The sequence below is a fragment of the Cervus canadensis genome, chromosome 10, assembly GCF_019320065.1.
Source record: "Cervus canadensis isolate Bull #8, Minnesota chromosome 10, ASM1932006v1, whole genome shotgun sequence".
Lineage (NCBI taxonomy): Eukaryota > Metazoa > Chordata > Mammalia > Artiodactyla > Cervidae > Cervus > Cervus canadensis.
Window position 1 is genome coordinate 26,398,861 of NC_057395.1, and position 13,702 is coordinate 26,412,562.

The following is a 13,702-nucleotide window of genomic DNA, read 5'->3' on the forward strand; positions in this document are numbered from 1 at the left end:
AATCAGTAGCCTTTCTATACACGAACAACGAATTAACTGTGAGAGTAAAAAGAAAGGCATCTCATTTACAATATCACCAAAGGCAGTAAAATATTTAGGAATAAATGTAACCAAGGGAGTGAAAGCTACAAGACATTGATGAAAGAAATCAAAGAGCATACAAGTAAAGGGAAAGAAACTTCATGTTCATGGACTGTAAGAATTAATGTTGTTAAAATGTCCATACTACTCAAAGCCATCTACATATTCAATATAATCTCTATTAAACTTCAATGTCACTTTTTACAGAAGTATAAAAAACAATCATAAAATTTATATGGAGCCACAAAGTCCCCCCACCCCCAAACCAAAGCAGTCCTAAGGAAGAAGAGTAAATCTAGAGGAATCATACCTCCTGATTTCAAACTATATTATAAAGCTATAGCATCAAAACAGTATGGTAGTAGGATTAAAAACAGAGACATAATGGAACAGCATCAAGAATATGGTCAACTAATACTTGATGAGGCAGCCAAGAAATTCCATGGAGAAAAGACAATCTCTTCAATAATGGTGCTGGGAAAATTGAATAGTCACATATTAAAGAATAGAACTACACCTCTATCTTATACCACTCACAAAATTAACCCAGAATGGATGAAGACTTAAATGTAAGACAAGAAAACATAAAACTAGAAGAAAATATAGGGGAAAAGCTTCTTGCCATAGCTCTTGGCAATGGCGTCTTTTTTTAAATATGACTTCTAAAGCATAAGTGAAAAAATAAGCAATTTGGGACTACATTGAATTAAAAAACTTCTGCATGGCAAAAGAAACAACCAACAAAATGAAAAGGCAAACTACAGACTGGGAGAAAATATATCAAATCGTATATGTGACAAGAGGTTAATATTCAACATACAAAGTGATCTCATACAACTTAATAGCAAAAATACAAATAATCTAATTAAAAAATGGACAGATGATCTGGGTAGATGTTTTTCCAAAGAAGATATTCAAATGGTCAACAGATACATGAAAAGGTGCTCAGCATCACTAATCATCAAGAAAATATGAATTGAAACCACAATTAGAGAGCATCTCCCTCTTGTGAGAATGGTTGTCACCAAAAAGACAAGAGATAACAAGTGTTGGCAAGAATGTGGAGAAAAGGGAACTCTTGTGCACTTGTTGGTGGAAACATACATTAGTGCAGCTGCTATGTGAAACAATATAGAGGTGTTTCTCAAAAAAATTAAAAATAGAACTACCATATGATCCAGCATTTCCACTTTTGTATATTTATCCAGAGGAATCAAAACACTATCAAAAAGATATATGCAGTCCATGTTCATTGTTATTTACAACAGCCAAGACACAGAAGCAACCTAAAAGTCTATCAGTGGACGAACAGATAAAGAAGATGCGGTATATTTACATACCAGAATATTATGCTGCCATAAAAAGAAAGCAATCTTGCCATTTGAGACACTATGGATGGACCTGGAGGGCATTTTGCTGAGTGAAATAAGTCAGAGAGAGAAAGACAAATACTGCATGATCTCACTTATATGTGGAACCTTTAAAAACATAGATAATAACAACAACAACAAAAAGCCAAACTCATAGAGAGAACAGATTGGTGGTTGCCTGAGGTGGTGGACAAAATGAGTGAAGGAGGTCAAAAGGTACAAACTTCCAGTGATAAGATAACTAAGTCCTGGGGATGTAATATACAGCATGGTGATTCTAGTTAACAATACTATGTTGTATATTTGAAAGTTGCTAAGAGAATAAATCAAGTTCTCACCACAAGAGGAAAAAATGGTGTAAGTTTATGTGATGATGGATATTAAGTAACTAGACTTATGGTGCTGATGATTTTGCAATAAATGCATATATCAAATCATTATGCTGTATTCCTGAAACCAATATTATGTTATATGGCAATTATATCTCTATTGGAACAAACCAAGGATAAATAAAAGCCACAGAGCATAGGAATCATAGAAAGATTCAAAACTATTTCATATTCTCTTCTAAAGCTAATCCAAGGGTACATCATCCATACTTTATTGCTTACCTATACATACCAATCCCGCCTTTTTACTACAAGCTCTTTGACTTTTAAACTAGGCTCTTAAAAGGTCAGAACATAAATGGTATTGAAAACAGTAACAGACAAGGGAGGGAGAGAGTCTTTTAATTTTTGCAGAATGACTCTGGTCAACTCTACCTTCTCCCACTCCTCCATCTGGCCCCCACTGCAAATCTCCATTTCTGGGGGGCGGGGTGGGGTTCAAATAGCCACAAAGCCAGTCTCCCTCCAAGTGAACAACAGAATCCCTTGGTTGGGGGGAGGGAGTGTCAAATAGTGAACTTGTTGGGCCCAAAGGTATGCCATGGAAACCCAATCATGAGAAGTGCACTCACTCTACTGAAAAAAATGACCCTCCAGACCAGTTCTGAACATGCTGGAGGTTCTCGTGCTGTCATGAGGTTTGCAATGCAAGATCTTGCTGCTTGGCAACAAGCATGGTGCTCAACTTCTAAACTTCTAAACAACAAAATAAAGCAGTTGGTTCCCCTGTGGGCAATATGATAGCACTGGTTAACCACTTACAGTTCAAATAAAGAGGCAAAGTAATTCACAAACTGTGGGGTCTGTTCCTAGTATAGGCATGAACTCACTGATGAAGTAGTTCAGTTTCTTCTCTACTACTGCTAACAGACTGACAGTTTAAGGTTTGCTTCTCATTCGATAAAGACATTTCCATTTTAATGACAATGTACACATTTAGTTGTTTGTTTTCAGAAGCAACTCTGGGACTTGGGGCGGGGCGAATGACAGAAGAAGAAGAGGGTAATGCAGAAATTGACCAAGTATATTCAATTTGTGGAGATGATTTTTATATACCAGGTACTTAAAAGCAAAGAGTTCACACTTCTATATTTAAAATGGATAAGCAGCAAGGACCTACTGTAGAGCACATGGAACTCTGCTCAATGTTTTGTGGCAGCCTGGATGGGAGGAGGTTTCGGGGGAGAATGGATACAGGTATATGAAGGGCTGAGTTCCTCTGCTGTTCACCTTCAACTATCACAGCATTATTAGTTAATCAGCTATGCACCCCCCAAAAATAAAAATTTTAGAAAAAAAGTAAAGAGTTCAAAATAACACATTTGTTCACACATGGTTTCTGTGGCTTGCTAGCCATCATTATTTTTTTTTCCTTGCCTGCATTCCCAAGCTGGTTTCATAGAAGGCTTTATTGTAATCCCAGAGCATTGTTTTGCATTAATTTCTCTGACAAGGCACCCAAAACACATGGTGCTGAGAGCAACAAAACAGAGTTAGGGAAGCAGTCATGACTTGGCACAAAGTGTGACAAGCTGTGAAGAAGGGAATGTTTCAATATCTGAAGTGGCGCTGGTTTCCTATGAACAACCTTTTCTCTTCTAAACAGTATCATATTCTTTTCAAACACATTTAGAACGCAAGTCAAGCTGTGTTTTATTTCTGATTATAATAAACACAGTCAGTTTACTGTAACAAAGACATAGTAGTGGTGATCGGTTTGAAAGCCAAAGTAAGACACCATAAGCTGGATGGGGGGTGAGGTGGGGGAGCCTGGGGCTGGGGGGTGGGTAGTCAACTGATAAAATAAAAGACCAGCCGTCTGGAAAGTTCTCTTAAAAGAACATAAAAAGGCAGTGTTTTCTTATGAGACAAACACAGAATGCCAAAATATCTGGCTGGGCTGTTTTTTGTTGCCACTTATGGCAATTTGTAACTAAAAATAGCAAATCCTTCAAAATATTGGGCTCTCATTTTTGTTTTTTAAATCCCTAAAATAAAATACAAAAATTTTGTACACTGCTTTAAATTGTAATACTGTTTCTTGTTTAAGACTCTTCTACATAGTAAGCATATTTATTATAATACTATTCAAATTGTTTTCTACAAAACAATCATTTAAAATGTTTATAATTATGAATGCATTTAGACTGTTGATAAAAGTGAAACAAAAAGTGCACAGCAAACAGTTAAAAATAAAGTTTATAAAACTTTCACGATCAAATTTCTGGATTCAAATTTATTAAGAAATAATGTAAATCCCCTTACCATATCTTGAACTAATGATTTTTCAAGCTCAAGCTCACTTATTAATCTGTCTCTGCCACCAATTAGCTGAAAGAGAAGAATATTACAATCTGATTAAAGATAATAAAACACCTGAAATTCCCCTTCAATGAAATTTAGTGAAAGATCTTGATTCCAAATGTGAGAAAAATGGATCCCAATAGGATCAAAGCAAAAATTAAATGGCCACAGATTACCATGTAATAATAACATACTATTATATAATTATTTCTTAACTATATAAGCAGGCAAAACACAGAGAATGCCATTTTGTTTATTTACAACCTTTCTCACCCTACTCCCCCCCAAAATGTGACATCAGTATATAATAAAGTAAGTCTGTCTATCAAAAAGAAAAATTTTGCTTTACCCTTTATATGAACCATTTCTCTTAGGTTTTAGTGCTGTATTTATATACATATCAAGCCATATTCATATCAATTGAAAACAACTGTCAATGTATATACTGTAGGGCCTTTGTACCAACTGGACTTGCCTCAGTATTTTAAATGATAGTGTGTGTGTGGTATATAATACTGACAAAACTCAACCCTTCATTCTGACATCCATTCAATTCAATTAACTCATATATTCACTAATCTAATAAACATGTATGGAACACCTTTGAGATGCCAGACATTCTGTTCAGCTGTGGAGGCACAGAAGTGAAGTTGAACAATTCCCTTCCCTAGGGCACCTACAGTGTACTAGGAGAACAGTGTGAAAAAATGACTGTAATATGTAAGAAAAACGTTAATACATAAAGTCTTCAGAGTCAAAAAGCCTAAAACTCCACGTAACTTGGTAATCCTGTAATTATAAAAAGATCGGTTATCCCTGGTGTTAATGGCACAGAAGGGCTACTTGGCAAAGGTCTTGAAGGATCTGTAGAAGTTCAACAATTTGGAGAAAGAAAAAGGCCAAGAAAATGGTAATAAAGACAGCAAAGTAACCACAGCAAAGCCTGAAGTAATGTAGGAACTGGGGAAGGTTTGGTGTTTGTGGACCCAGGATGCATATAGACAAGAATGGCAGGAATTAAAGGGAGGCAGAAATTCAGGGTGATATCATGAGGGGCTTTGCTCACCTCAATTAGGAGGGGAGGGCAGACTGGTATAAAGTACAGAACGAGAGTTGGTTCAGAAGAGAGCTCTGCTGCTTACACCGTGTGGGTGAGGTAATTCTATGCTTCAAGTCTGTTTTCTCATCTATAAAATTAGGATAATAAAACCTACTTTGGAGAGTTCTTCTGGAAAGAACTTGAGACTGCAAATGTGAAAGGGCTGAGTGGCTCCCAGCACATAAAAATCATGTAGAACCTTTTGAGACAGTCTGATGTCGTGTTGAAGACAATAGGAAAGAAAGCATTGAAGGTTGTAGCGTGTAAGTGAGACTGGGGTATTAGATAACCATGGCAGCAGCATGGAAGCTAGACTTGAAAGGGAAGAGAGTGGAGATAGGAAAATGAAGTAGGAATCTATACAAATGGGCAAATTATGGGGCCGCAACCAACTCTGTGACAACGTTGTTGTGGAGAAAAGGGACGAGAAGCAGGTTAAGACGTGGCCCTCAGGTTCAAACTCTGGTCAGGAAACTAGGATCCCTCCCACAAGTCACACAGAGCAGCCAAAGGGAAAAAAAAAACGAAGAAGAAGAAAGCAGAGAAGGACCCTTGATCTGTCAGTTGGTCCTCTGGGACAGATATCAATGTCATTCATTTAAGTGGGAAACACAGCTGAGTCCAGATTTGAGGAGCAACAAGATCAAGTTTTGACACTGACTTTGATGAACATCAAAGTTGTTTTTTTTCCAGTAGACATTTTTGAGGGCTCATATAAAGGTAATAAAAGATAAGACATAGTTCTTGACCTCATGATTGAGGGCAAGATGAATCTCACTGTGAACTTATCAACAGCGGCAGTGTGAAGAAGAGGCTAATAGATACATAGACAAGTTTACTTTAGTTGATATTTGAAGAGTGAATGACAATGGCTTCAGGGGTGACCAGAGTCAAGGAACACCACCCAGAATGATAGCTTGGCTATGTATACAGGCTAGTGGGGGATGCTTAAAGGCATGAGAGAGGGAGAAAGAGAGAGAGTTTGGCTGATGAAGAAAAGTCTCAGAAGAGAAGGAAGGAGAAGATGGAGTCAGGCAAGTAAGTGGAAGGATGGGTCAGGGCAAAGAGGAAGGTCCCCTCTTCCGATGAGAAGGAAAAGAAGTTAGGCTAAGTGACAGGGTGAGCAAGAGAGTGCAGAGGTGAAAAAACCCACATGTCTACTGTGTTCTCTGTGAATTAGAGAACAGCACAGAGGAATGCAACTGGGGAAAGTAGTAACGATGGGAAGAGAGGCACTGGTGGTTAGAAAGGGTGCTGATCACAGATATAAATGACTATATATAAAGTGGATAGATAACTAGGTCCTACTGAATAGCACAGGAAACTCCATTCCATATCCTGCAATAAACCACAATGGAAAAGAATATGAAAAAGAATATATATATGTATAGATGAATCACTTTTCTGTACAGCAGAAACTAACATAACATTGCAAACCAACTGTACTTGAATAAATTAATGTGTTTTTTTCAAAGGCTGCTAATTAGATCCAAGTAAAAGGATGGGTAGAAGGAGAGAGCAGTGACTCTGAGTTAAAATCCCATAACCATCATGCAATGTCACCTAAAGGCAAGGATCTCTTTGTCTCCAATGGCAGGGTTGGGGAAAGTTGGGTCTGGGTACCTGAGAGCCTCAGAAGGGGAGGTGGCGGTGGTGTTGAAGATGTGAAAGGCTGGACAGCAGGTTTAGAGAAAGTAAAGGAATGAGAAATAGAAGGAAAGGAAAAGATTTTTTGTTGAGTCATTATACCTTGGTCTGAAAAGAAGTGTCATTAAGTTTCCAAAGGGCATCAGTTACTGGCAAACACCAAAGCCACTGGCTCCAAGCCTTCCTGCCTCCTTGGGTCTTTTATCAGTGATCTCTTCTCTCTGTTGTACTTTTACCCACTCATTCTTCTTTCCACTGATGTCACTTAAAAATGCTCTAGCTTCATCTTTTAAAAAATTCCTCCCTCAACCCCACATTCCCCTCCAACCATTCTCTGACCTCTCTTTGGCCATCCACTATCAAACTTCTAGAAAACTGCCCATGCACACTGTCTCCATGTCTGCATTCACTCCATTCCTCAGTTACTACCATGTTCCAGTAAAATGACCTCATTAATTACCAGGGTAACTGGAAAGGACCCTGAGGTTGGGAAAGATTTAAGGCAGGAGGAGAAGGGGACGACAGAGAATGAGATGACTGGATGGCATCACTGACTCAATGGACATGAGTTTGAGCAAACTCTGGGAGTTGGTGATGGACAGGGAGGCCTGGCCTGCTGCAGTCTGTGGGGTTGTAAAGAGTCGGACACAACTGAGTGACTGAACTGAACAGACTTACCAGGGTCATTTTAATTGCCAAAGCTAATTATCCAATCTTTCATTTCTAGTCTTTTGCACACCTGGCCTCTGGGAAATGCTGGAATGGATCCTCTCTTCTTGAGCCTTTTGCTTTCTCGTTGTTATTGTTCAGTCGCTAAGTTGTGTCCAACTCTTTGCAATTCCCACGGACTGCAGCAGGCCAGGCTTCCCTGTCCTTCACTATCTCCCAGAGTTTGCTCAAATTCATGTCCACTGACTCCAACCATCTCATCCTCTGCCACCCTCTTCTCCTCCTGCCCTCAATCTTTCCCAGCATCAGAGTCTTTTCCAATGAGTTGGCTCTTCACATCAGGTGGCCAAAGTATTGGAGCTTCAACTTCAGCATCAGTCCTTCCAATGAATATTCAGAGTTGATTTCCTTTAGGATTGACTGGTTGGATCTCCGTGCAGTCCAAGGGACTCTCGAGCCTCTTGCTTGGTTTCTGTGAAATCCACTCTCTGCTGCTCTACCACTGTACTCATTTTCATCTGAGTGTCAGCATTCCACTTCTCTTCCTTTCTCTCTCCCAATTTCAATCTTATCAAAGGCCATGGCTTTTATTGCCTAATCATCTCTTGAATTCATCTACCTGCTTCTTCATCCCCGTGTCACTGTCTTCTTCCTATTTCGGGACTTTCTATTAAGTTATCCTGGTTTATACAAGAAATCTTTAATTGGTGTCTCTCTGGACCTGGATTTTCCTTTCTTCCATTTGTTCTTTCTCTGAAACACGAATTCCATCCTGCCCCAGTGTCCAAGATGCCCCATTCACTCAGGAGGCAACTCACACTCCCCCCGAAATGCATAACAATCCTCAGCCATGTGCCCTGCTTCTAGCCACCCCTGTTCCCACACATCCTCCCGCTGTAATCAGTCACGTACCTTCCCCCCTATACGTGTTCTGGCTCTTCCCACTTCTCTCCCTTTCATCCTTTCCTGGAGAACTCTAACCTTTCTTCTGAGGGCCAGCTCGGTGCCCTTCCTCTGAACTTCCATGATCTCTTATGATCCAGGCTGGCTGTGCCCCCAACCATCCCCATAGCAACCAACGCTGCCCTGTATCCCGACACTGCCATACCTGGGATATAATCTCTGACTGCTGGTCCATCCCCTCTCAGAAGGAAATTCATCTTGTAGCCACAGCTGAAACAGATTCAGCTGTCATTTGACTACTAAAATTTAAACATAAAAGCTGCTGAACCTTAACAGTGTTTCAGTCCCATTTTCAACTCATTTTTAATTGTATCCAGGGATGAAAGACTTCCCGGGTAGCCCAGTGGTAAAAGAATCTGCCTGCCAATGCAGGAGACACAGGAGATGCCAATTTGGTCCTTGGGATGGGAAGATCCCCTGGAGGAGGAAACGACAATCCACTCCAGTATTCTTGCCTGGAAAACCCCATGGACATAGGAGCTTGGTGGGCTACAGTCCACGGAATCACAAAGAGTCAGACGCGACTGCAAGCTGAGAGCGGGCTGCAAAGGGGAACATGTAGCTTATCCAAGGCTTCTGAGCTGCTCCTGTACGCTCTTCTGGTTTCTGTTTACTCCTTCCTCACACCCCAGACTCCCCTCTCTTCCTGTGCTCACACAAATCTCACCACGTGGTCTCACTAGATCCCACCTCTTGCTCCAGCCACACCAGAGTTCCACGGGGGTAACTTACACTTTACACATTCACAATTCATATGTAGCCTTCCACCTTCCTACATGTATACATGCTAAGTTGCTTCAGTCGTGTCCAACTCTTTGCAACCCCAGGGACTGTAGCCCATCAGGCTCCTCTGTCCATGGGATTCTCCAGGCAAGATTACTGGAGTGGGTAGCCATTTTCTTCTTCAGGGGATCTTCTTGACTCAGGGATCAAACCCAGGTCTCCTGCATTGCAGGCAGATTCTTTACCGTGTGAAACACCAGGGAAACCCTAAACACCTGGAATCAGTTCAAGAGAAGGAGTAGGAGACAGGTCTGGAACAATTTGTGAAGCATTTCTAGAACCTTCCAGGTCAATTTTCAGTTCAGTCACTCAGCCATGTTCAACTCTTAGGGACCCCATGGACTGCAGCATGCCAGGCTTCCCTGTCCATCACCAACTCCTGGAGCATGCTCAAACTCATGTCCATCGAGTCGGTGATGCCATCCAACCATCTCATCTTCTGTCGTCCCCTTCTCCTCCTGCCTTCAATCTTTGCCAGTATCAGGGTCTTTTCCAATGAGTCAGTTCTTTGCATCATGTGGCCAAAGTATTGGAGTTTTAGTTTCAGCATCAGTCCTTCCAATGAATATTCAGGACTGATTTCCTTTAGGATGGACTGGTTGGATCTCCTGGCAGTCCAAGGGACTCTCAAGAGTCTTCTCCAACACCACAGTTCAAAAGCATCAACTCTTCAATGCTCAGCTTTCTTTACTGTCCAACCCTCACATTCATACGAGACTCTTTCCTGGTGGCTCAGACGGTAAAGCATCTGCCTATAATGCAGGAAACCCAGGTTCGATCCCTGGGTACTCTTGCCTGGAAAATCCCATGGACGGAGAGTGTGGTAGGCTACAGTCCATGGGGTTGCAGAGAGTCGGACACGACTGAACGACTTCACTTTCTTTCTTTCACATTCATACATGACTACTGGAAAAATCATAGCTTTGACTAGACAGACCTTTGTTGGCAAAGTGATGTCTCTGCTTTTTAATATGCTGTCTAGGTTGGTCATAGCTTTTCTTCCAAGGAGCAAGTGTCTTTTGATTTCACAGCTGCGGTCACCATCTGCAGTGATTTTGGAGCCCAAGAAAATACAGTTTCTCACTGTTTTCATTGTTTCCCCATCTATTTGCCATGAAGGCATCTCTTCTTTATGTACATACATCTATTACAGCCCCATCACACTCTCCTGTGGTTATTGTCTCTCTCTCTAGATTTGATCTCTTTCACAGCAAGCCCATGTGTGTTGTGTATGTGTGTATAAAGTTTCTGTATCTCAGCAGTGCCTGGCACTAAAAGGCATCTAATGAACATTGCTGAACAATTGATTTAATGAAGGATATTGGAAACAAACCAGTAAATATTAGCTCTCATTTTGGTCAACAACTCCTGGTCTGCTTTCCAATTGACAAAGCCTTTTGACGTACATTATCTCATTCTATCCACACGGTAAGCCTGTGAGACTCAGGAAGAAGGAGAATGAGAAACCGGCCCAAGTAACTATAGTGTCAGAAATGGAACAGAGACCCAAGGGTCTAGATTTTTCCTGCTCAAAACCAAGTCATGCCTACATTCAACATGTGTGTGGAGGCCCAGTGCATATAAAGAAAAAAAGAAGGGAGACAGGATAAAAAATATGATCAAACTACAGATTTGCTATATTTGTCTAGAACAAAACTGTCAAATAAAAATATGTGTCATATATAAAACGGAATTTTAAACAGCTTTCTTAAAAAGGTAAAAAAAGGTGATATTAACTTTAATAATATAGTTTATTTATACCAATAATGATGCAAAATAGCTTAAATATATAATAATCAATATTAAAAATCATCAGCAAAAAAATCATTAGCAAAATATTTCACATTTCTTACAGCACCTGACTCTTTGAAATCCAGTGTGTATTTTTCACTTAGAGCACATCTCAATTTGAAGGCTAAAATTTTATGGCAGATACTTGATCTGCATTTAGATTTCATAAAATTTACAAATAGAAATGTACATTCACATGTTCAAATTATTCAAAATATACATAAAAGTTTTTCAGTAACTGAAACAAGTATCAGTATTTTATATTGAAATTTAAAAATTAAAAGTAAACATAATTTAAAATTCAGTTTCTCAGTTGCACGAGACATAGGCTTTCAATAAGCCACACGTGGCTAACGCTGGGCAGTGCAGCTCTAGAGAATGAAGGCAGCGTTTAATCAGAATACTTGAGCTCATACAAAGTATAACCAGACACTCAGCGAGGATGTTTCTTTCTAATTGATGCCTTAATGGTGGGACTTTTTTTAAATTTCCTTGAACTCCTCCCAGAGAAGAGTAGGCTTGTCCGACTCATCTTTACCAGTGATAGCACAGACTGAGAAACGAGAAATATTTACATAAACTGACATGATGCCCTTGCAGGTTATTAAGTAAAACTAGAAAGCTAAGATTTCATTTTTAACCTTAAAAGTTGGTGCCAAGAAGTTTAAACTGGTCTATTCTTATACTCTCATTATCTCTGTAAGAATGACACTTGCATCCTCACCATTGAAAACAGGCTCAAGCACCAGAAAATGACTTCATGTTGTGAAAACCTGTGATGGATTCAGTGATCATAGGAAACATCTCCCAATTCTGACCTGTCACAGTATGCATTTCTTCAGAAAATAATTCTTGGGACTAACCTGGCAGCCCAGTGATTAAGACTCCACACTGCCAATCCAGGGCGCTCAGATTCGAACCCTGGCAGGGGAACTAAGATATCCCATATCGTGTGGCCAAAAAATAAAAAACAGTTCTTGGAAGTAATTTTATCTAAAACATAAGAATAGGACTTCCCTAGTGGTTCAGTGGTTAAGACTCCACCCTTCCACTGCAGGGGCGTGAGTTTGATCCTTCGTCTGAGGACTAAGATCCTGTATGTGCACTGCACCACTGACAGTAAATAAGTACGTAAATAAAATTAAAAAAACTTTTTTTTAAATGAAAAATAAAACCTAAGAATACCAGAAGTGCAAAATCTAGGTTGAAATCTGAATCTTAAGCTTTATGAGCTCTGGATATGAGGCCAGCATGACTGAGGAACTCAATTTTTAATTTTATCTAACTTTAATTTTCATTTAAAAATTGATTCTCGATTCAGTTTGTGCAAAACTTGATTTGGAATAATTCGAGGATATAAATTCACATTTTTATCTGTAAATTTTGTGAACTCTAGAGATACATTCTTATTCTATGAAATCACTCAAAGAATATTTTTAAGTATACCAGTGCTCAGCACTGGGAAAAGATAAGAGACCAGTGCTGACTCTGGGTCGCAGGGGATTTGGCTGTGCAGGCTGACCATCACAGAGAAGGGTTTTGAGAGTTGAGAAAGCTGAAAGCAGGAGCCCCTGACCTGGGTGTGGAGGGTAGGAATTGCTGTGGTTCTGCGACATTGCATGCCCCAGGAAATCTTGATCTTTATGATATCAAAAGCATTCCCTGCTCTAAATACAGATTTTCTGCAAAATACAAACCCAGTTCATTCGCATACAGAGAAATGAAGATAAAACAATATCTGATATGAAAATAGGCTGCCCATTCCTAATAATATCATTTTTCCACAAGCATATCTTTGGACTCCCTGTGTCATATTTTTCAATTCCTTACAGTCAACAAGGTAGACATGCAGTTATGCCAAATGAAAGAAAACATGAGTTCATTTTCAAGATGGAATCCTTTCTCATTACTAGAGAAATAATCCCAAACAACACTAAATACAGGAATCGACTTTTCTCAACATCACAAGACAAGGCGGGGGCGTAGTGTTATTTCATTAATTATGCTGATATTTCCATTGAAAAGAGTCATTCATCAATGTAAAAAAGTTACAGTACCTTTTGAATAGTTTTATGATCCTTATCTGCCATCTCTTTCAGACTTATAATTTCATCTTCTGTAAACAAAAGGAGAGAGAGGCCAACCATGAAATTACAAGCTTATAGCCCTGTATTCAATCTGCCTGCTTCAGGGCAGGCTATACACCACTGGCAGGCATGGTGGACGCAAGTCCTAGCAGGACTATGACCTTCACAACTGCCCTTGACATTCACAGCCTTCTTCCTGCTGTTCAGACGGCTGGTCAGATAGGGATTAAGAACTAAGTTCAAGATCCAAGTGTGGCTGAAGGCTGAAAGCTTTTCATCGAGTCTAGCAAGGGACATTTTTGCTGTTAGTCACAGCCAATACAAACTGCTTTAGCAGGTGGCACTTTATGGACTGAGTAAGAAATACCAAAACCTGAAGACGCATGATTACACCACATCAGGAGAGAAATGAAACTACACTGGCGTGGTATAACTTACATCCAAGAAACAGTGCCCCATATCTGCTTTTATAAATGTTTCGCTACAAACTTTATACTGCCTACTCAAAGGGCAAAACCT

At 39.8% G+C, this 13,702-nt stretch overlaps 1 protein-coding gene across 1 annotated transcript in view; it reads right to left on the reverse strand.

Annotated features, from left to right (window-relative positions):
- The window catches only part of C10H10orf67 (chromosome 10 C10orf67 homolog), a 157,283-nt gene that overhangs the window by 39,675 nt on the left and 103,906 nt on the right, over window positions 1-13,702 (reverse strand). The window contains exons 9-10 of the mRNA XM_043480550.1: window positions 13,154-13,212; window positions 4,106-4,171 (exon numbers count right to left, since the gene is read on the reverse strand). Coding sequence (XP_043336485.1) covers window positions 4,106-4,171; window positions 13,154-13,212 — 125 coding nt within the window. The remainder of the gene's footprint in view (window positions 1-4,105; window positions 4,172-13,153; window positions 13,213-13,702) is intronic.